Source organism: Cyprinodon variegatus, unplaced genomic scaffold, assembly GCF_000732505.1.
Source record: "Cyprinodon variegatus isolate N-32 unplaced genomic scaffold, C_variegatus-1.0 Scaffold136, whole genome shotgun sequence".
In the NCBI taxonomy this organism is placed as follows: domain Eukaryota; kingdom Metazoa; phylum Chordata; class Actinopteri; order Cyprinodontiformes; family Cyprinodontidae; genus Cyprinodon; species Cyprinodon variegatus.
This window is the reverse complement of record NW_015150589.1, coordinates 151015-175560: the sequence shown is the minus strand read 5'-3', so window position 1 is coordinate 175560 and position 24546 is coordinate 151015. Positions and strand designations below refer to the sequence as shown.

The window sequence follows — 24546 nt, the reverse complement described above, 5'->3', positions numbered from 1 at the left end:
TAAACAAGAACATATATATTTGTAATAGTAAAACACCAATGAAAGAAGGTTAAAAAAAAACAAGAGGGTTTTAAAAAACATTAAGGGTTTTTCTTCTTTCTTTTCATTTAGAAGCCTCTGCTTAAAGATGTTGAATAATTTTATCTTTCTTTTATGCAAGCTCAAAAAAAAAACATTTTCCTGTCCCTACTGGATTACAAATCACAGCGCACTGGATTTTTTGCTGGCTGGTAGATTTTATTTGTCACCATCTTTAGAGCATACTCCCCAACATATCATTGTACAAATATCCTCAAGGATAGGTTTTCTTATCTGCTAAAGGCTGCCTCTTTCTGCCCTTTCTGTCTGTATATTTGACATGTCATGCACCTTTATCATGGTTTCAGTTGTGTCGAAAGAGCAGCTCCAAGTTCAGTGGCACAAAACATGACCTTTTATATCCACTATATTTGCCCAAAGTATTCGCTCACCTGCCTTGACTTGCACATGAACCAAAGTGACATCCCATTCTTAATCCGTAGGGTTCAATATGACCTTGCTCTATCTCTTGCAGCTAGAACACAGATGACATCCTATCAGTGCTATGCAGCAATCTACTCATTTCCTGAGAGCGCCCCATTTTTTCACACGTTTGTAGAAACACTCTACATACCTCAGTGCTTGAATTTATACACATGTAGCCATAGAAGTGATTTGAAAACCATTTTTTAAAGATGGATAAGTGAGTATTTTCAACTATAAAGTGTACCTACTGGCTTATCCAGGTGAACAGCAGTCCTATAAATCGTATTATATATCTGCTATTCCTTCATTATATGTTCATTAAACTATTAACTATATAAGAAAGTATATTAAATAAAAATTTTAATACAGACCTTATTGAGGAAAACAACCAAAATCACCTCAATTGTAAAAATGTGGACCTTGTAAAAGAGAGTGGTCATTTAAGCCTACTATGTGTCTTTTAAGGATTATAATACATTTTCCCTAATTAAAGGTCAAAGATGTCTAAATAGAAATCTCTCTTTGAGAAATTTCACAAGCATCTAAGCAAAATCAAAATGCAAAATTATTTGTACTGCAAACTGAACTTTGTCATACAACCAAATACTTCAACATACTCTGCTGGAACTTTACTAATACTCCAAGTAATGCATATCTAAGAGTTGGAAGAACGCTACTACATGGTTTTTTTCAATATTTTGTATGAAAAAGTTTCCCTAAGTCCTTAAAGAAAATCTCACAATGTAGTACATAGGGCCAACCTGTTTCTATTTAAACTGAAAAACTGGGCAGGGAGAGTGTTTTATTCTTTTTTTTTTATCTTTATTATATTGTGTAGTTGGATGTGTGTGTGTGTGTATATATATATATATAAAAAAAAACTGTAACTGGAGCGTGTAACAAAAGCAATTTCCCTCTGGGATTCTTAAAGTATTTCTGATTCTGATTATCAAACAAGCATTCAAAAGGATGATTGCAAATCTAGAGGTGCTGCAGAGATCAGCAGCTTGGGTGGAAAAATCTGTTGAAATCTCAAGAACTGAACAAATCGGAACTTTATGACATTTATGACTTTGTGACGAAGAATTTAATCATTGAAAAAAAAATGCAGCTTGCTACAAGTTATTAGATGACACAGTGAGCATTTAGGAGAAAGTGCTCCTGTAAGAGAGAAGACTAGTATATCATCTCCGATTAGAAATATGGTGGAGGTAGATATTTTACTTGAGCAGGACCAGAGAAGTTACAACTCAGAACTGATGAGAAGGTAAAAAATATAAATTCCAGTAAATCAATTTGTGAAAACATTTTAGATGTGGAGAAAGACTTAAAACTGGGGTTGGGGTTCAACTTCAAGCAGAATAAAAGTCAGAACTCAAATGGAGTGATTTAGACCCCCCAGTCAATGTCCAGACCTCAATCCAAGAGTCGAATCCATGGCCAGCTATGGTCATTTCTGTTCAGAGATCCTATTTTTAAAATATCCATTATATTTTATTCAGCCATTCCCTTCCATTGTTTTGTATCCTCTCTATTTATTCACAGAACTTTAAAATCTAGCAGACAAGTTATACAAATGGCTTCCATTGTGTGCTTACTAAGTGTGCAGTCTTGTTTTCGTATTGAACTGCCAACACTCTGAGTACTTTAAGTAAGATTGCTCCTCTATGAGAAATTGTGCACTTAACTTTTGGGTGTAATTGTGACATTTCACAAGAAGTGGGGTCTGGTTGCATATGCTTTGTTGTTTGGTGCAACAATTCACATTGTAGTTTCTGTGATTTAGGAGAGCCTTGTTAGAATCTGACCAGGCAATATGTTTCAGTGCAGGACTGTGGTACATTAAAACCAATTCAGCTCCAGGATCAGACCGTGGCAGCCATTCATCAAAGTAAGACCTTTAGAAAAAAAAATCTGAATCAATATTTTGATTTTATTTTTCACTGTTCATTTGCTTCTTAATGCATAAAATCTGATTTTCCTATTTTTGGTGCTAACCAAACGAAAGCCGATTTGAGCAAAATTTATGCCTTTAATCTATCAGTCAGGCACAGATGCCTGCTTTTTGGCATCCCAGAACATATTGTTTGAACAAGATTCTTAATAATTTATAATGATTTTCTTAGTGAAACTGTACAAAACAGTTACTAATAATATTTGCCAACAAGAGAAATGCAGAAACCTGAACAGTGCCATTCATCTTCCCCTTTCAGTTTATAAAGGACATTGCAGAAAACTAGATCAGATAACAGAAAATCTTTGCTTATTTGAAGCACTTTATGTGTGTGCACACTGCCCTCTTGTGGTTGAGTTTCAAATTGCAGCTGCATAAAGGGCGTTCTTGGAAAAAAATACTTTTCACAAGTATTGCTTTTGTAAATTTACATTTTAAAGCCTTGCAGTTTCAATAATCAAGATGTATTTTTGTCCAATTCAGTATAAATCGTTTCCGGTTTCACTCCGCTTGCATCTGTCAACATGCTTTAAATGCCTTTTTATAATCACAAGACTGATGAAATAATTCAGAGTGTCAGTAACGTCAACTATGTGGTTTAAGTAAAATATGTTGTTGCTCATAATATATACATTTTTCAGAGGGTTAAAAATTGCAGCTAGTGAAGCCAAAAAAAAAAACAGCATATCAAGATAAATTGTATATTACATCAGATAGATAAAGACTTCCCAACACAATCATAGGGAAATCTGATGACTTGAAAGATGTCCAGGACATTATCTGGCAGAAAAGATTCATAAATAATTAAAGTAATTCCAGCCATGAGGAGATTGCAAAACCCCATCGCTAGCTGTCAGCAGAGGGAATGCTCTTATGTTTATTTGTAAAGCACTGGACTCTGAACAAACATGACATAGCAGATTTCTGGTTACTCGTTAATATGTAAAAATAAAAATAATAAGGGAAAAAGACAGTTAAAGCAAATTTCCTAAATCTGTCACTGAACAGAGGCTCCTGCAGGAATGACTTCACCCAAACAAAAACTTCTGAATCAGACCCAAATGGTTAAAAAAGGGTTTTACTTGACTCCTCTCTATACTGAATCAATTTCTTACCCCTTTAGCCTCCACTTATAATTTCAGTCATGCGTTTAGATATTTCACTGTCAAAAAGAAAAATAGCTCCTTTTCTTTAGTAGAAATCCATCCATCCCTTTTTCCTCAGGCTTATCCCTGCTCAGGTCGTGACAGGTGCTGGTGCCTATCTCCAAATGTCTAAGGCGGGATACACGCTGGACAGGTAAACAACCATTTTGTTTGTGTTTTTGGACTGAGAGGAAGCTGGAGTACCCAGAAAGAACCCATGCATGCACATGGAGAACATGCAAACTCCATGCAGAAAGATGCTGGGTAGGAAATCGAACCCGGAACCTTCTTGCTGCAAGGCAGCTGTGCTACCCACAGTAGAAACCCACTTCAATGCAAAAACAATCTAGAAATAAGCAAAAAAAAAATTCTTATAAGTGTATTTCCCCTTAATTCATGTAGATAAAAAAGATGATTTACCAATGAAATAAGTATATCTACTCTTAAAATAAGAATTAGATAATATGCACTTGGAAAAAGACAATGCCTTTTTTTCTTATTTCAAATGCAAATTTTCTTGTTTAAAGCTACAGTGTGTAATAATTGCAGGGATATACAGTCAGAGATGTAATATATTATACATAACTGTGTTATTTATCATCATCTACGAGCTCAGCCTCTTAACCTTAATATTTGTGTTGCCTTAGAATTCGTTATTTATAATTACATAGGAGCGGGTCTCGCAGCCATGGAGGCAGACATCTTTGCGCTACGGCAGCGCAGAGCCAACAAACTAGCGATTGCGAGATCGCCCATTACGCTCGAAAGTAAGTATATTTATTATCTTAAGTCTACATGAAATCTATACCCTACACAGACTAATGAAATACTATCTGTAAAATTATCTATCTAAACAAACCGCATCACTTGAGAAGGTAGGTGATGCGGACGTCGTGGAAGACATTTTGTCCCGTAACGCTCACCGTACTGTTGGGGGGGAGAAGCGGTGGGGGGGAGATGTTCATGTTGCTGCAGTCTGCAGTCTGGACATTAGATGTCGCTGAAAATTACACACTGTAGCTTTAATTGGCGAAGTGGCTCACTTACCTCCTCAATTCAAGAAAAAAAATGCACTTATTAAAAAAAAAAACAGATTTTTGTAGTGTTGTTTTCTGCATTATTGAAAATATGAGAATCGTCATTTTTTTTCATGAGCTGTAGCTCATACAAAAAAAAAAATACACACACCTACGAGATAACATCTATGTAAAAGTACCTGCATGTAAATCTGAACTATACGTAGATCACCAATAAAGATAAAGGAAAAAGATCTCCCACCCTGAACCAAAAAAAAAGAACAAGAACTTATATAATCTGTGCTTTATTGAGAAAAAGATTGTACAGTGTGAAAGGTTGATTGAAAGAGCAGTGTTGATCATAAGGTTAAAACCCACATTTTAACCAGCAGCTGTCTGGGCAGCACAAAGCAAATCTGCAAAAATCAAATCTGTAAAGCACAGCACACCTGTAAATGCACGTAACAAAGGCCATCAACTGATTGAGATAAAAAAAAAAAAAAGGCATGAAACAGCAGAAAAATGTGATTGCAATAAAAAAAACATTTCTTTACATTTTCTTTTGCACATCATTCCAACGGCCAGTTGTGGACAGCTTAATGCTAGGTGACCTAGATCTACTGACTAAATCTCTTCCAGCCTGCAATAACTTTTTGCATCAATGGTGATGTGTTGACGGAAACCTATAGAACGAAAGGCCTGCCTCAGAACACCTGCACAGCAAAGTCTGGGCAGCAAACATAGAAAAAAATGATTCTCCTATAAATTACAATATTAGTACATTCCATCCTGCACCAATCATTTAAGTTTGTAAATGGCTTAAACGCAAAATCATCCAACACCATCCATCATCATGAATACTCCTCCCTGATCAAATGCTTAATGTGCATCTTTAAAATGCCTAACTACTTCATTTTACATCCATTAACCAAACTTTAGCATACAGAGGCCACTGTGCATTTTTCATAACAGGTTGTTGGAAAACAACTTCAAGAGAATAATTCAACATATATTCTGTAAATATTTTTTTTTTAGATAAAAAAAAAAACCTACATTTAAATTATCGGTACAGCTTGAAAACAAAAAGTCTATTTTCTTGTTTTATCTACAAGGTGCAACCAGTGAGTAGTTTGACAAATGCACGTTGATTTTTGCCAAATTTACATGCTGCTCTGCTTAGCTAGTTAATGCTTTTTATATAAATATATGCATGACACAGAAAGTGCTTTGTGTGCCAGTACATGGCTTGGTTCAGCTGCTGAGAGAGAAATCTATCTTGGTTAATTTTATTAGGAAAGCTAAAGGTTACAAGCGATTATTTGTTTAAGTCTAACTGAGTATCAATTAAGTGTACTGCAAGAGCAGCACAGCAGCAGCTGGACAAGGACCATAGACTTGAATAAGACCTCTATATCAAAAATAAACCCAGAGAAAACAAAAACAGAAAAATCAAAATAGGCAACCAACTTAATAGATCTACTCCAAAATATGTTAATTTTTCCCCCTGCTTTAATGTAAATCTTTAAAAAAGGCTAAGTGTCTCTACTATGCGAGTGATCATACAAAGAGGATCTAGACATGAGGAATGAACAGTGCCAATCAGAAAATGTAATCTTTGGTCATCTTGAGGGACGGCATGGCCTCGTTGACGTTCTGGTCCAGGCGCCGATACTCCACGTTGTTGCGGGAACATAAACCTTCTTTCCACCGACGGCTCTGAACCAATAGGAAAATCTGAGGAATAAGAAACAGAGCGATGATGAGTAAAATGCTAATTGAAATCATTTGATGGACAGGAAAGACTCATAATATTGGAATCCCTAAAGGTATAACGGAGGATGTTCTTTTTCTGGATGGATCATCAAAATAAGTGGTCCTTCTAATTGTCAATCATTCTGGTGATACATTTACGTAAGTCCGTCCTATGTGCTCTTCCCCATTTTCACTTACCAGTTTTTGAGTCTGACATGGTGGAAAAAATGAAAATCTTTGCGATGCAAACAACAACTTTTAAAAAGAGGGTGCACGAGGAGAAATGGGATTGTGCAAGCTCTCACACATTTAATAGGCTTTCCATTTCAGGAGTGGGTTTAGGGTTATGCATGTGAATTTTTTTTTTTTAAGTGGAGAGGGCAGGTCTTTTAAAAAATTCATCAAAACCCTCTATTATACCTTTAACCCCACAGTATAATACAGATTAACACTGACAAGTTTTGTTTTCTTCCCTTTCCGACAACTTAAGTGGAAAAAAAGATGCAAAACGATTTTATTAATTGCCAAGGAAGTATTATGTAACTATTTTAGCTGAACATAAACATTGGAGATCAGATGGGGGAAACTAAGCATTTATGTAGTGTTTCTCCCCAACTGTTCCTACATCAATGACTGAGTGAAAACACAAATGATTTTAAGGCCATTATAATGATCTTCTTTACTTATCTTTTTAACTTGCCATTTTATTCCACATATCAGGCTCCATTTTACTTACTTTTTAAGCTGCTCTTTTGTCATTTTGTTTTATTTTAGCCTTAATGCCTTATTGGTAGTTTTTTTTTTTTGCTTGAATTTTTGTCTATTGACCCCTTTAGGTGTATTATCAGTTCTTCTATGCAGTTTGAATGATTGAATTAAAATTACATTAAACATCCATGTTTAAGGACAACTATGAACTATGAACCCAGGCACCAACCTTCCCAAGTTAAAAACCCCTTATTTCCACTACCCTCTGAAACCGATCCGTGCCAAGTTTGCACCGAGCTTGGATCGGTTAACCGTGCCGAGCTCAGTTCCTTACAACCATTATATACCACGCTAGCACGGTTCCTCGCCTTCCCTTTTGGGAAGTGGATACGTCAAACTATAGTCTAATCAGGGCTTACAAATGCAGGAAACAACGACAGGCAGTGAGGTTTATTACACTGCTAAGCAGAATGATAACTGGAAATTGTTTGGCACAGTAGGGAAGCTAGTATTTTTATGAATATCTGAAATTTCATGATTACGGAGGCTGACTGTAAGGAGATGACGCACTCTGCTCATGCGCTCTTTGTTATCAGAGAAACGAGCCAAAACTGAACCGCGCCGAGCCCTACTGATGAACTAGTACCATGTTAGCGTGGTTCGGTTGTGTCTGGCACGGTCCGGTTTAGTTGTGCGTGCCATTTACACTCAGTTACCTTGCTCAGACCCACCTCGGCACGGTTTTCACTTACGCTAATATGAGGTAAATAATTACACAGGGCTGTTTTAAGAACTAAGCTTTTGTAAACAGAAATCCCCAAAGGATCACTATTTAATTTAAGAAATTGTCCATTTTTGTCATATCAGCCATGCCTCCTTAAAATAAGTCTACAGCTAGAGTTTAGGTTATACAGGAACAATGAGGACCGATAATCTGGCTTTAAACTGAGATGGTAGTCTTGTTTCACCCTTTTCACTTTTTTGTTCCCCTCAAAAACCAATGTGATCTATAAACACCTAGTAAGCTACTAAAACCTTTAATTTGGGGGATGGTTTTTGGAGTAAATGCATTTTTCCCCGGATCATCTCTTAATTTATCGGCTGGAATAGACTGCAGAGGCAATGGATGAAACATAAGCAGTATATAATAATTTTATAATGAATTTCATGACCCCATATTTTTCCTAAATATATATTTTACAAGAGAAAGTGTTGCAGGATTCTTTCAGCTAGATGGTCACCAGTGGATGGGGCTAAGCTGAGGTACTAAATCAGCCATACAGCTCAAAAAAAATAGTCATTTTAACACATTCTCAGCATGTCATCAGAATTTGTAACCACAGCAGGAGCAAGATTAAAATATCTAAACTAAAAAAATATATTAAAACACTGATCATCAACCCATAATTACCATCATGGAAAAACTCACCTTCCTCTTGTTGTGATAGGTAATGTAGACAATGGCCACCAGGAGAACCAGGATGACCAGGTGAAAGAAGAAGTTGGAGTCCTGATTTTCAGAGTCGTTGCTGTTGGGTTCATATATCTGTGATGGCTGTTTCATTTTACTTTGGTCTTTATTGTCTTTTAACTCAAAGATGCCGTCATTGGTGGATTGTATGTAATCCTCACTGTCGTCATCATCGTCATTATCATCGTAATACTTGTCATTTGTATCGTCCAAATTATTAGTGTTTTCAGATTCCTTGTCGTCGGTTGGCAGCAGGGCATCAATGCTCTCCACTGTGGTTGGGTTTGTCGTAGCGTCTTTGATGTCATTTTCAGGCTTTTCTGTTTCGGGTGTTGCCGCTTTGACGGTAGTAGAAGCTTTTGAAGGAGGTTGTGTAGTCGGTTTTGTTGCTGTCGCATCTGGTCCCAGAGAAGCATTTTGCACTGGATTTGTAGTATCACTTACTTTGTCTATTGACCCCAGAGTTGACGAAACAGATGAACTCTTTGTGGTGACATTTTTACCATCCGGCTGTGTGGTTTTCTGGATAGTTGTGGTTTTGCTGTCATTTTGGGGTATAGGATTAGTGGCGTTGGATCTTGGCAGGTTGTTTGTAGTAATACTTGGATCTGAATGATTGCTTGAAGATGTTACACTCATTTGGGTTGGCGAAGCAGGTGGGTTGCCTTGTACAGGAGGTCCTTTAGGGTCTGCATGGAACAAATAAAGAAATCGTTGAGAAGGCAAAACTACATACAGCAGGACAATTTTATGTCCATATATTTGCTTTGGGAGACATCCTTTTCAACTCACACACAAAAATGAACTAAATCTGCCCTCAATCCTACTGGTAGAATAAGTTGCTTTTAACAAAGATTTTTTATTAAATTGAGGGAGGTCATATGGGGGTGGGGGGCATATGGATATGGATCGGATAGTACTCTAAGCATCGGCAAACTAGAAAGTCATTACATCTGACTTTTACATAATTGCCCTGGACCGATACAGCTTGCCAATTTTAGCTTCTGGCTCGTTAGCCAACATCAACCAAAATGTAGCCGGTATAAAAAATTCTGTTTTTTTGCTGCAAGCTGTGAAAGCTAAAGTTTTATTAGCTTTTCTGACTGAATGACACCATTTAACAAACAAGTCCCATTACTTCATCTTCAGGGAATATGGGGCGTTGCCTTAAGACAGGACAAGAGGAAAACACTGGGAACTTTTGTGCGGAGTTAAGACATCCCCCAAGAAAAGAAAGCATCTATTCATTGCCACGGGACTTTGCCAGCATAAATAATCTCCAAACAGGAGGTCCGTTGTTTTGATTCTGTTAGTATAACATGTGATAAATGTAACCCCCAATTTTTCACGCTAAACAGGTCTCCTCAAACTCACAAAGATAAACATTTTACATCCAACATGTAAAGGTTAAACACGGATAAAACGGGCAAGTGTTTCCTTTCTGCTACTGAACAAACATTTAAAATACTGCAAAATCTTCATCAACAACTACATCTTTACAGCAAATAAAATCTACAGCAGAATCTCAACTCCTCAGTCAAAGCCATTTAAAACTCCTCCAAATAAAATAAAAAAGCAAAAAAAAAAAAAAAAACTCTTCAAAGAAAAATTTAGAAAATGGAGAATTTGCACAATAAAAACTTTTTATTTAATGTTTAAATTTTTAAATATATAACTGGGAGCTGCTGTAAAGCACTTGTGTATATATGAGGCTCGATCTAATAATATAATTGTGTGTACACAAAATAATGTTTTGTGTACACACAATTATACCAAAATTGTAAAAAATGAAAAAAAAAAAACATTTATTTTAAGAAAAAAAAATAAAAGTTTTCTTTTGTCAATATGCTCTAAGCCAGCGTTTTTCAATCGTGGTCCTCAAGGCACCCTGCTCTGCATGTTTTGGATGTTTCTGAAGTTCAGCAAAGCCTGATAATCTGCTATCAATTGATAACAGGTGTGTGAAAGCTGGGAAACATCTAAAACAAGCAGGGCAGGATGCCTTGAGGACCAAGATTGAAAAACACTGCTCTATGCAACCGTTTTCACGTTGAAAAAAAAATAATCCAAAGATTTTTGCGATTACTATAATAATCATTATTTAAAGCCCTTATATGGAAAAGTACCATGCTGATAAAAATGCAGTATGCGTTGTTAACACAACCTTAGTGCTAACACATAATGACATGCCAGCTTAACTTCCAGTCTGTATTTTTGCACCAGCCCACCTATTCACTGTGCTGAGAGCAGCCGATGTCAGGGACCTGCTCCAGATATTGAAAAAATACCTGGATCTCTGAGCAGTTATTAAGAAGTTTGTCATTTTAATATTATCTTATTTCATCTGGACTTGGTTAATCCATTTTGTAAATTAATGAAGATTTTAAACAATCTAGCACTTGACTGAATATGAATAAAATATACAGCAGTTAGCTTAAATTATCACTGTGGAGACTGAAGTGTAGGATCAAATCAAAAGGTTTGTTTTCTCTATTCTAGTGCTGTTTTTTTAGTTAGCTTTACTACTGGTTTGCTCTAGCATAGCCAACTGATTTAGTCCTAGTTTTAGTCCATGTTTTGTTCACAAGTTAGATCATTATTGCTTAGTTTAGTTTAATAATCTCCCGTTGGATTTTAGGACTAATTAAACCTAAACTAAACTAAATTCTTAAAGCTTTCAGGTATTTCTCACAAACCCATAGGAGGTCCACAAAAAGAAAAAGAACCATTGCATTTTATTTTTCAAAACATCCGCCACCAAAGAAAAGACCAAACACATCCAGAGAGGATGTGCAGAACAACTCAGTTAGGATTGATATAAGAGGAACCAGAGGGATGTTGTTATTTTATCAATACTTTTCTTATTCATGTATTCTTATTTTTAGTCCATTGAATATGTTTAAAAACTTAATTTAAATCACATCGACCAAATCAAACATCCACAGAAGTGCTGTCCTGTGTCATTGGACATTTTTATTAAGTTCCCCATTTTTAGTTTACTTGAACAGTGTAAAATAACTCAAACAGTTGAGAAATTCTGTTTACAGCAAGATGCAAATATTTTAGTAGGGCCCATACTTCTTTACTTCAGTTCTCTGAAAATCACCAGAATGTAGAAAATAATGTATATTGTGTGAAGAATGTTCCAAATAACTATAGATCACTTTACTGTGCTTTAAAAATTCAACATTTTACAACTTTGTTTCAGTTAAATCCTGTGAAGATCTCCAACCTATAGCTGCATCTGTCCTCATCTAACCCTGACAGGGTTGCGTTTTCAAATTATTTCACTATCTCACTCCCAGGTTTGGTTAAAAGTTGGCAGCCCTGCGAACATATGATGACAGAGTTCTCGTAGGTCCGATATAAACCTTTGCAAAACTTCTAACATGTTATCAGACTCAAGCGTTATAAATCAGATTTGCAAGGTAATTAAGCTTAATGGTCAACTCATAGATAAAAGAAGAACAATGCTAGATTGTGTGCTATTTATATATGAAAAAAACACATTTAATGCAGAAGAGTAGAGCTTCAACTTCATTATTTTTGTTTAACATATTAGAAGTATAATGTTAGAAACCCCCTCTCTTTTACATGTTACCTTTACAAAAAAACAAGCTATTCCATCATAAACCTGTCCAAAATAACATAGCAGTTGCTAACAGGGCATGCTAGTTAGCCACAGCAGCTAGCCTCTCGGTGCTAAAACTATCTTTACCGCAGGTAACAAAACCAGACTTCCATACCTTCCGGTACTGACTTAGTTGGAGTTGGAGCTGAAAGGCAGGCTTTGAAGGATAACTGGAGAAAAATAACCAAACAAAGGGTGTAAATATTTCCTCTGCGTTGCCTCTGATGTCCGTGTGTCGCCATGTTGGTGAGTGAATGAAGGGGGCGGGCTTTGTCGGCCACATCTACACAAGCATCTGGGTGTGCATCATTCTATAGCCGCTGAGCAGAGCGGTACCGGGAGTGGGCGGGGTTTGTGGTGGTAATTAAAAACACTCATTGAGGTTTTCAGTTATTTAAAAAATCAGGCTGATTTAACAGTCTTTCTGTCCTGTCAATAAACGCTTATTGTCAAATCCTGATGCAACATCTAACCATAATGCAGAGGCGTAGCCAGAAAATCTTTATAAGGGTGGCCATGGAATAACCATTGTACACTGAGGGGTGGCCAAAAGCAGATAGGCGCCAGAACCTCAGGCTCAATATACACTATTGCAACAGGAAAATTAACAAGCACAACAGCCATATTTTCTAAATAAAGACAAACTATACTTTCCTACAACCTTTGCTAACAAATATATTTAAACATCTGTGCTTTCTAGATAAAAGGTATAGTAGATATAATTCTTTCAGTTTTGAGTTCTGGGGCGAACATATCTTCCTTTCTTCATCACTTACCTACTTTTATCAACAATTATTCTTCATGAAATTGATATTTACAAGTACTAATATATACATAAATTGATTATTAAGTTTTTATTAAAATATTAATTTATCATTTATCATGATTTTCACTGAAGACTCCTAGATGACTTTCAGAGGCACATCATTTTTTCTTTACTCCATATAACATATAATCTAGTTCTGAAAAGAGCATGAATTATAATATTTAATGTTAGTATAATGATGTGCATAATTGACCACATTGTTTTTGTTGTCAAGTAATTGTTAACATATGAAAACTTAAAATGTTTGGAATATTCCACTTGAGAGTGTTAATGCTGCCACCGTCTGTGTTAGAGGGGAAGAAAATGGTAGGGTTGCCACAGGGGTGGCCAATAATTAGCTAAGTGTGGCCATGGCCACCCCTGGACCCCCATCTAGCTCTGCCCCTGCCATAATGTACTATTTCGATGCCATTCAGCCACATCAAGGCTTTGAACTATGGAGTCAAAGTAAGGGAAGAACAGGACTGTTCCATGACAATATGTGACACTGTGTCCTTTTAAAAGCTAATAGTTCTTTGTTTCCGCTCAGTTTATTTTTAATGACAGAAACGTGTTACTTAAAGAACCAGTTTAACTGCAAGTCAATGTGCATTCCTACGTCTCTGGGTGTGATATGTTTCCAGAATATGAACCTCAACAAGGAAGGGATATCATTTAAACCTGGTCCATATTACAGCTTGAAATCAGTCCATAAATGTGTAAAGTGATTTGCACCTTCAAAGGGGGATGAAAAGCTACATTTATGCTCCATTTAAGAGGAAAAAAACTCCTCCCTCACCACTACCTCTTCAGTTCTACCCAGACTGCAAACCAGCAAACTGTTATGGAACATATGAGCATTTTCTTGTTTGGTTCCTGTTTTAGATTTCTTTTTTAAACTAGCAAAATGTTTAATAGTTATCAAAGAGTTATCAAGTGTTCATTTAAAAGACGTTTGATATTGGGAAAACTTTTTAAAACATGCATACAATAACAGCAATAAAAGTACGCCACATTAGAAATTTGTTGCAATGAAATTTTGCACCTGGGAAACTTAAAATAGCTCTAAGATGTCGGACTCCCGTTCTCCGTCCAACCTTTTTTAAAACTTCATTATCCCTACAGCATGACAGGGACACTACCCTGCATTTAGTTAACTGGTGAATGAATAACTTAGACTTAGACACATTTTATTGGCATCATAAAAAAATAAAAGAACAAAAGAAAGAACTTGACAGTCAAAGTCTTTCATCCAGTTTTTACAAACTGATGTCGTGGCAACAAACTAAACGCTGCATGAGTGAACCAGAGTTATCACAAACGTCCTGTTTAGAGTCACGCCCAGGCTCTGACAGGTTACGTCAGTTTTAGTGCAAGACGTGTTTGTTATGTAAATAATTATTGTTCCACTTCCTGTTTGACAGGTCATAAAATACCTACAATTTGTCTCATATGTAGAGTAATATTTATTTGTTCCAAGTAATTTATATTGTACAGGATTTATAAAGAGTAGAAAAAAGTAGTATGTTGAAGGAAATTGAATTAATACTATTGAATTAATAGAAAGGTAATAAAAGGTAAGAAACAGAATTTGACTTCTCGTTACCCCTTATATATTCCGACTTTTTTCATTGATGTTCATTTTTTCCCGCAAGTTCATTTGAATATAAAATCTGTATCAAAATAATAACTACTCTCAAATGGTTCTGCTGGCTGATCTCCTGTGAGCAGTGTGGTGTGTGGAACCACCTAATTTTGTTGAAAGTCATTTTGTTCCTCAATGTGGGAAAAATTCAGTTCACTGTAAAACTTGATAAGTAAATGTAACAGAAAGCATTTAAGGAAACCCATTAAGTTAAAAAGAAAAATGCAATTATGTACATTTAATATTTTTGTTTAAGAAACATAGGTATCAGCATTTTAATGCACTTTTTTTATTCTGCTTACTCAACTTAAGACCAATACGATTCCTAGATTCAAATGTATTTTTCAATTTATATATAAATTGGATTTATTAGTACAAAACCTCTTGGATGCAAGTGAAATATTCACTATTTTCTGTATTATTACAAAGTTTTAGCATGGAGGCTATATGATAATATAATCCTGCAATTGTTAAGTTTTATCATTCCACAATCTACTGTGCTGCAAGGTAAGGTTATTAAACTATATTTAATCAACAGCAGCCTCAGTGTGGTGTTGCAGGACCAGCCTCACCCACTGTTAACTAATCATCCAGTTGGGTCTTATTATCAAAATCTGTATTTTATTTACTCCATCTTTGAGAGTGTGATGGCTGCATGTACTGCCTCACAGATGTGGTAACATATCATTTGATATTTAGTTTCCTTTTTAAATAGGGTTTCATTATTTGGGATTTTTTTTTATCACCACTGCACTGTATTTCAAAATTAGTGTGCACATTCTGTTTCAGCTGATCTAGTCCCTTGACTGAGTAACTAGCAGGTGGCTGAGCTAATTTGGACTATACCACATCAGCGGTATGGGGGAAATGGGGTTTTGCTTCATTTTGTTCAGTTAGGTTTGTGTAAGTTTTGTCCCATGTGTTTTTTTTTAACTGATCAGCCACTATTTAAGTTTCTTTTTGTTTCAATAAGTCAGGTCAGTTTGTTTGAGTTAGTTCTGTTATTGTTTATTTTGACTAGTTTTTGTTTCTTTTACCTCATGTTTGGTTCCATTTTGTACTTGTGACATTTTTTTCTTTTTGGGGTTAAATAAAAGAACCTTGTCTTTTGAAAATACACCTGTGCTTGACTGTTCTTGCTGTTCGATCCATCACAGAGAGGGGAAATGCAAAGTAACATTGACAAAACAAAGCCTCTGAAGTTCTGCATATAACGTTTAAAGCCTAAGGAAAGTTTCAATTCCTGTCCCTGAAGTGGCCACTTCCTTATTAAAGTCAAGTCGTTCCTCATTACGTTATTTAAGTTGCGCTTGGTTAATGCACAAATAACTCGGACTAATCCATAGAGGGGACTGTATCTAAAAAGATAACACATTTCACTACCTCAACACATTTGAGTCAGAGATTTTTCAAGAAAAGGAGTTTTCAGATCTTGGTTTAAATTATTAATTTTAACATTTGGGTCCACAGTGCTTGATGAGCCAGTATTCGAAGACTGGCTTAAGCAGATGTTTGAGAATAACTGAGGGGATTTTTGCAGTGTGAAGAAAAATTTAATGTTACCATAAACTGTTAGCAAAACACACCCAGTTCTAAAAACATGTTTACAGACTGAGCCAGAAGTTTTTGCCTGTGTGAATTAAGGATTTACAAATCCAAGATTGCTGGAACTGGTCAGGGAAGTTTCTACCCCAGCAGCGTGCATCAAGACTGTTTTTTACACTGCTATGGGATATTCAACTTCTACAGACTATATACTTGGTCCTGCTTATCAGACAATGACTGTCCCTTTCCTAGACAGTTATATCAGGTGAGATTTTTACTGAGATTAACTAAATAAGCCCTCTTTCCTAATCTAGATTTAAAAACTAGCCCAAAGCTCATCTGTTTCACGACAATTTTTTCCTGGAAAGAGCTGCTGAAGGAGTGAATTCTATCAGTCAAAGACACAATTTTCTGTGTTTCTTTTGATGAAAAACAGATTAATAGTCCAGTAAGTCAGTGTATGAACTGTGATGGAAAAGCATAGGTGTTAATAAGGACTATAGTTAATTTGCTTTTTATTTATTGACTGATAATTGTATAGTACACCTTTATGTAAAAAAAAAGATATATAAAAGCATCGCTCAAAAGTGATGCAAGATTAATTGAACTTGTGAAAAACAAAAGGTTGATGGTTCCCTAAAAGTAAAACCAGGATGAATTCTAGTCTGAAATAGAAGCACTTGTGTCCTAATGTGATTATAAAAGGATAAAAATAACAGGCTTCATTATAGACAGAAAAAATTGGTTCAAGATATTCTTTATTTAGATCAGGGAATGACAATACTGTCAAGTACAATAACCATGATCCCCAAAAACCAGTTGTGGAAGACAACCATTCCATGGAGTGTTTCTGCTTGTTTCATCCTCCGCCTTGAAGCACAAACTTATCAAGAGTACAGAACATCAGTGCTTGACAGTTTATCTCGGTGTTCTTGATCAGAGAGGGTTGACGCGTCTTTTCCTTAAGACTTTGAGTGGATCTAACTATGTAAAACCCTCAATAAAATTATATTCTCTGCTGCTATATGTAACAAACAAAAAAAAAAACTTAAGTCACATCAAATGCACAGACACGAAAGACGGGTGAGACAAGAAACACAGAATGTACACGTTGGGTTGTAGTGTCTCTCAGAGCTAACGACAGCTGCTTACATCCGGGACAACTAACCCCTCCCATCATATAATATATCAAAGACAGACATAAGAGCTCTCAGTGTGGAAATGTTTGAAAAAAAATTATAACCACAAAGCCATCTGAGTGAGAAGTGCTTTCTAGAGCTACAGTAACAGCACCATCTGTAGGAGTAACAACACAACTGCATGCTAACTGTGCCAAGCCAGAAATGTGTTTTGGGCTCATCTAGAGTAGATTTTCCCTTTTTCATTGGATTAAAAAGTAACGAAAGCTTTCTGCATGACTATACTAAAAGAAAAGCGTAGGATTCAAGATTTACTGCCTATTTTTTTTCTCTGCTTAAAAACTACACAAGCAATCTGAAGAAACTATTACAGCTTTGTTCTTGATAGGGCTTTTGAACATTAAAATGGTCCGTTTGCAATCTTAAAGTTATTCCACAGTTTCTGTAACATTTCAAGGACAAAAAAGGAGATTTAAGGTCTGGACTAATCAACAGAGGTTTAAGATATAATTATTTTCTGGTGGGTGGGAAAAAAAGTGTGTGGGGGAGGAGAGGCTGGCTGTCTTTTCCATCTACGCCTGGAACTCCAAACCAAGACCAAGCTTGTGCCCACCAGAGTTGATGTTCTTGCCATCCAGGAGAGCAGAAAGTGTCAACTTCACGCCTGTAACAACACATATGTAAGCATTGTTATTAAATTATTTAATGTAGCACACAGGGCAATCATTTAATTGGAAGAAGTAAAATATATTGATGGAATAATGCTGCTGCGGAGATGATCAACAGTGAAAAGGCGTCACATTTTTTAATATGAGCTACTTACGATCTTAAATATTACTGCTACGCAGGGATCATTATCAAAATGTGTGACAGGTATCCCTGCCTTTGAAAGAAAAGGTTCCTAAAGGACATTGTCACCATTTAAAAGCAGACAAACAGTTTAAAAATGTATTTCTCTTGCAAATGGAAACAGCTCTTTATGAAACATAACCTGCACAACTATATAGGCAATGATAAGTTTTATAGAACTGCACAGAGTGACAACTGATGGTCAGAGAGAAAACACTGGATCGACTGGATCTGTGCTGCATTTTGGCAAAATGTAAAAAAATGGAGCGATTACACTAGTCTTAGAAACACAGGAAACATGCGGCTGACATTTATAAAGGTTATAAAGTTACGTTTTATTTTCATACTCTGCAACCGGGTTCCTATGGCACCAAAATTTCAGACACAATATAAATAATAAGGAAAATATTCTATACAATGGGGATAAAAAAAGGACAAATGATTGAAGCAAAAAAAAAAAAAAAAAAAACATTTTTCAATGTCAAACATGCTTTCTCCACAGAATCAGAGATGCAACAAACATTTGTACTAATTAATTCAAAATAACCCAAATTTAACACAATTTCACAATATTTTGAAAGTGTCATGTATTATTTTTTATTGTACAAATCATCAAAAAATCCAAAAGTAAAAATAGCAAAAACATGTAAAAACTTGACTTTAGTGTTGAAACCATGCCAAATAAATATTGAGTCTGGATGCAGCATTTGAGAACTGATACTTTTCAGATAATAAATATTTTTAACAACCCTATTCTGTAATATTTAAAACTAAAGGAATGTAACAAGAAGGAGGAATAGAGTTTAAGGCTGTTTCAAGAGATAGAAACCAGACATAAAAAAAAAAATGAAAATTGGTTTTACAAAAACACACAAAAAAGTCCCCTTTTGAGTAAAAAAAGTCTGTTATATGTCAGTGTTTATTTTTCTTACTCTCTGTCAATGCAAAACATCAGCTGATACCTACAGGCTATTACTATTACAATAAAATAACACGCATCTCTGCTAAATAATGTAAATTCTGTGTCTGAGTCAAATGAAAGACGGCATGGTAGCATTTTGACTCCTGTTTTGTTTAGTTGCATAACCATACCCTATCTGTGACTTTCTGTCCAAAGAATATGTTGCTAGGGAGAAAAAAAGAAACTAGATTAACTTTTTGATAGCTTTATTAATATATTTTGTGCTCATTTTCATACCCATTCCTGCAACTTCTTTAGCAATGGGTATTAAAAGGCTTTCCCTTTAACATTTTTTAGCCTCAGAACATAAAAAAAATTACTTTAAGGTTTTGAGTAAAGAGGTTGAACACTATCGAATATGCAGAGCTTCGAAAATTATGACTCGCCTCCCTTTTAATGATCTGAAGACTGAACTTACCTGGCTTTAGAGTCTGAGTATAGCCCAGTCCCACAAGGCTGGAGTTGTTGACCTTTGCCTATCAGAAAAACAGATCAAAATCAGCAACAGAGAAACAAATATGATTACAATTTAATTAGATCACCTTAATTTAAAAAAAAGGTGTCTTTGTTGATACCTTAATATTTGAATTGTCTTCGGTCTCTAATTTAGTAATCAATTAAGTGTAACTTGAGTATAGAACATGTTTTTAGTCGACAGAGAAACACACTTAGAGCAGTAATTAAATGCAATGTACTTAGATGTGAGTAAATTGCATTTCATACATATATATCTCTATATATATAGATATATATATAGATATATATATCTATATATATCTCTATATATATAGAGAGAGAGATTTCATAAAAAATCTTCAGTTATCTAATTATTAATCGATTGATCGTAAAAATAATCGACAGATTAATGGATATGCAAAATAATCGTTGGTTGCAGCCTTAGTCGCAGTAGTTCTGTAGTTAAACTTTAGTGGAGTCCCTTCAAATAGATATGGGCCCAGTTCAAAGACAAGCAGACTAATTGGCTCTGTGGGAAGTGGGATTTAAACCTAATGTGATCGACAGGACTAAATTAGCAAAGACCTTTGTGTAGTACGCACACTCTTGCTGTTTTGGTCTGAATAAGTTTTAAGCCAAGAGGAATCTACAAGAAGGCAGGTGCTTTTAGCAACATGTTTAGATGCGGTGCAGCTTCTTCACCATAGAGGGACTTTAGAATTGGACAAAAACACATTAACACACAACTGTTCATGTTAAATGATTTTTGCAGCTGTCCATTCAAAGAGCGGGGAACTTACAGAGAAAGAAGCATCAGCATCAATCTGATATTTAGCAGCAATGCCAAAGCGGGTGTTGCTGTTTCCTGCAGTCCAGGCCAAGTTGACGGCCGTCTCCAGCTTATCGTTCACCTTCTGGTAGATGGACCCACCAAACTCAGTGCCATCGTTTCTGTCAAGAAACAGAGTTACTTCACAACTTATAAAGAAAAGCATCTTTCTGGCCTTAAAATCTTTCATTTTGACAGGGAATACTATTCTGAAATGTGCATGTCTGTTATGCACAGTAACAAGTGTCTGACCTCTTCAGACATCGTAGACAAAAAGTGAAAGTGACAGGCTTTTCCAGGGACACAGCAGGAACAAGTCCTGACCCTCACACTCACAGTCTGAAACCTTAACCTCTGCTGACTTATAGAATAAATCCAATCATCTTGGTTTAAAAAAGACTTGACCCTTGGAATCGAAATAAGCAAAAACAAAGGGTCTAAGATAATTAAAATAAAATGCATCTGTTATGAATGTAAAGAGAAAGTAATAAAGTAAGCTGAAAAAACAATTAAATCAGCAGAGGGTTGCTTTCTTTCTTACACATTCGTATGGAGCTGGAACTCGTCAGTCTTGTATCCCACAGCAAAGTTGCTTTGAGTGATCTTGTTCCGGCCCGCCTCGAAGGTCATCTGGTAGCCAGCGAGCCAACCCTCGAAGCCCACCACAGCGGCGCCATGGACAGCTGTACCGTTGATGTCGTAGTTGACGTCGCAGCCCAGGTTGATGTGGTCGCATTTGTAGGCTGTCTTGATCTTGCCGCCTTTCTTGCTGGCAGAGGTTTGGTGAGGAAAGATTGTCAATATACGCAAGAATCAAGAGCTGGATGTTTAATTTTTAATAAACGGCTAAAGAAGCTGCCATTACCCAGTATTTGGAGAGAAGGAGGAATCCAAGGTAAGCTTCAACCCTTTAAGTAGCTGTGGAAAAAAAGTAAATCGTGTTAAAATATTTAAATAGACTAAATTATATATTTCTAATATATATATAAAAAAGAAAGAAAATTAATTGCTTGGAAGCTCTTAAAACTCAATTAAATGCACCTTTGGATGAATATTGAGTATTTTAATCATGCTTACTGGTATATATTACATTTTCCTGTGAACAATTAAACAATTTTACATTTCTCACACCAAATCACCTGGTCCTCAACGGTGATCTCTGTTCCCAGGGTGTTGTCAGTGTTCCACTTCTCTGTGAAGGTGAGTCCATGCTCTGCCCACTTGTATTTGGTTTCCAACGACCCGGCAACCTTGCTGGTCTCAGTGTTGCCAGAGCAGGTGCTGGTGAACTCCTGAGGGTTAAATCCAAACACTCAGCAACACAGAAAATGTAACCAGACATCTCTAGTGCTCAAACAGGCCAGTAAGCTTACCAGTCCATTATCAGACTTTGTCTTCAAGTCCAGCTTAATAAGGCCGAAGCCTGAAAACAGAAAACATTAGAGAAAAAGATCAAAGTTGTGTCTAAAAGGCAGTTCTACAATAATGATGGCTTTATAGGCTGATTTTTCGTTTTCTATACATTCTGTGTATACAAAATGACAATAAAAGTTGTCTAAGTCATTCTGACCCTTTTAGGCGATTTGGGTTATCTTTTAGTAAAGGACATCTACACGTATGATACCTCTGAAGTATTAAAAAAATGAGGAAAGCATAACACAAGCAAGAATACCAATATGCCGTCTGCTGATATTTTTGCTGTTTGTTTGTGGTTTTCACTGATTAAATTAAAAAAAAAGGAAAAGCATTTTTTTTTTGTAATTGGCACGCATTCACAGACCTACTGTCCAGTTTACAATACAGGGCCAATTAGCTGGAGCATCACAGTAAACATGGAAATATTTTACCGATAAAGGCGGAACAGAGTCTAGAATTTAGAAAAAAGGCGTGCATGTATGGGCGCACAGAAATGAGAATTTGGGGCAAAGACCCATGATTAATAACAGCAACACCTAGAGCAAAAAGTGGCATCTGGCAGTTTTAGAAGTGACATATGCTACTGGCATGCTAAGTGTATGTTAATATGTGTGTTGTCATGGGTAAAAATGATTAAAATCACCTCCACATTTAGATTTGTTAGGCTTTTTTTGTTTTTAAAAGAAGAACTTTGAACTACATTAAAAACTAAAATGACACATGGCTAAACAAAGCAGCAGATTTACATCTGCTGCTTTAAAGCAATGGCTTTAACATTCAGCCTCCCTCTACATTTACATGTATGAAAATAACAGTTTTGCTTTTATTAGGTCACACTCTCATTTTCAGTCAGTCTTGGTAATCACCTGTTTGCAACATTAGAAGCAGAGCTCTGGTTGCTGTGGCTAAGAAAATGCTAACAAGGTTGGCAGAACACCCAGTCACACCATGAAAGAAGAATTAACTAATAGATTTGGTTAAATGAATGCTTACTGTTTTCTACAACACACCTAAATTAGCTACGTTAAAACTACCTCACACACACATATATATAAATACGTTTTTTTTTATATATCTAAAGAAATCTTGTCAAAACTAAAATATGACATTCAATGACTGCTTATTGGCATACCAGTCCTAAAAAGTGGCATAAGTCACATTTCAAACCAGTTCAAACCTCATTAATTGAGCACCAATATCATATAAATTGATTGTCGGCCAGAACAAATGTCAATGTCAATATAGAATGCAGTGACCCAAACTATAGCTTGAGAAAACAAACACTTCTAAAAATCTATTAAATATGAATGTAAATGTGATTGTTTGGCTCCAGTATCTGTCAGAATCCCTCTCACCTGTACTGCGCCATGTTTATTGAATGTAAACAGAGTTGCTTTGGCTTGTTAGATCAGACACGACCTGCGCGGTGTGTTGGCGTCTGTATTAATCTGGCAGACATAAATATATCATCATATCATTTATTTTTGCAGCAAACAGCTGAAAGAAACTTTGGTTGGGCGCTGAGGGGCAGATTAGACTTCTGCAACCGCACACATCAAATGTCGCTTGGGTCTGGTCACTAACCAGTTTTGCTGGTATGCTTCTGCACCGTTGGTCTGGAATTTCTAGGGACGCACAGCAGTTTCCTGCCAAAGCCTATTTGAGAACTCGCAAGAACAGCGGCGCATGGTAGCAAGAACTTAGTTTTGGCAGAGACCATGGTATCTTTATATAATTTGTCTGAGGCATCGTACAAGTGGTTGTACTTCCGAACCTCCTCGATTGACCTTTCGTTGTAGTTGTCCATTGTAGTTGGTCCTCGGTTTTTAAAAATGGCGCGCCCCAGCACCGAATCAAGAAGGACGACAACACAGACAACCGGAAGGGCATACCATGGACCAATCACAGCTGCTTTTGTCTATGCAGGTTTCTGACTGTCCGACGCGTAGTCAGGATTTTTTTGAGGTGCGCAACGACGGTTGCAGAACCTCTGTGCAGGGGGCGTTGTCGTGCATAGAGACAGATTTGACAGTTGCAGAGGCTGTGCGTCAGAAGCATAAATTGGTCTTGAATCTGCTCCTCACTTCCTAAGAGCTGACCTGCGCCATGCCGCCCCTCCCCTCACAGAGAACAGTGTATTCTCTCTGCTCTGCTCCTCCCCTCAAACACAGTCTCACACAGCTGTTGCTAGCTTAAGCATGGAGTTGAAAGGTCAAAATTGGAGCGAACGAAGAGGGAAAGAGTGAGCCGTTTACTCCATAGTAAGCTGTGATTTTGTGAAATTACACTTTAGTGCCCAAGACAACAAACATTCGGGTTGAAAAACGCTGTAAGGGTGTGTTAAGGAGAACAGATGAGTTTTATATTAGCTAGTTTTGGCAACCATAGTACCATTTCAGCTCTTTGTGAAATAAACATAATTTAAGAAGGAAAATAAGATTATTATATTGTGTCGCACTAAACTTCATGCTGACATACAGGCTATACTGGGGCTCAATAATTCAGAAGTTAATGGTTTCATTAAACTATCTTTTTAAAAAGGCTCCAATGTCTGTATTTAGTTGTAGTCCTGTTTGGATGTTTTAAAAGCTGCAGTGTTGCTACTTAAATGTAGTTTAGTCGTTTGTGTTCAGTGGTGGAGGGAACTTTTTAGTTGCTGGTAAATATGACAAATGTATATTTCTGATTTGTTTTGTGAGTCTTTTAAAAATGGATCAGAT

At 36.3% G+C, this 24546-nt stretch overlaps 2 protein-coding genes across 2 annotated transcripts in view; both read right to left on the bottom strand.

The window, feature by feature from the left end:
• Positions 1 to 4900: 4900 nt before the first annotated feature.
• On the bottom strand, positions 4901 to 12442 carry LOC107085914 (chromosome unknown open reading frame, human C5orf15). The gene is made up of 3 exons (XM_015376570.1): positions 12297 to 12442; positions 8509 to 9239; positions 4901 to 6353 (listed from the first exon to the last, which is right to left on the bottom strand). The coding sequence occupies exons 1-3, from the start codon at positions 12421 to 12423 to the stop codon at positions 6219 to 6221; spliced, it is 993 nt and encodes a 330-aa protein (XP_015232056.1). The 5' UTR covers positions 12424 to 12442; the 3' UTR covers positions 4901 to 6218.
• Positions 12443 to 16917: 4475 nt separating this feature from the next.
• The window catches only part of vdac1 (voltage-dependent anion channel 1), an 11864-nt gene continuing 4235 nt past the window's right edge, over positions 16918 to 24546 (bottom strand). The window contains exons 3-9 of the mRNA XM_015376569.1: positions 21784 to 21833; positions 21550 to 21702; positions 21276 to 21328; positions 20952 to 21179; positions 20382 to 20532; positions 19544 to 19601; positions 16918 to 17979 (exon numbers count right to left, since the gene is read on the bottom strand). Coding sequence (XP_015232055.1) covers positions 17888 to 17979; positions 19544 to 19601; positions 20382 to 20532; positions 20952 to 21179; positions 21276 to 21328; positions 21550 to 21702; positions 21784 to 21833 — 785 coding nt within the window. The 3' untranslated portion in view covers positions 16918 to 17887. The remainder of the gene's footprint in view (positions 17980 to 19543; positions 19602 to 20381; positions 20533 to 20951; positions 21180 to 21275; positions 21329 to 21549; positions 21703 to 21783; positions 21834 to 24546) is intronic.

Bases quoted from the DNA above. Each gene is read 5' to 3' on its own strand.
- LOC107085914 (XM_015376570.1), bottom strand. From the start codon at position 12,423: ATGGCGACACACGGACATCAGAGGCAACGCAGAGGAAATATTTACACC. The intron at 9,240-12,296 runs GTATGGAAGTCT...TGTTCCATGCAG, and splicing joins AACTAAGTCAGTACCGGAAG to ACCCTAAAGGACCTCCTGTA. The intron at 6,354-8,508 runs GTGAGTTTTTCC...CTTATTCCTCAG, and splicing joins CCTATCACAACAAGAGGAAG to ATTTTCCTATTGGTTCAGAG.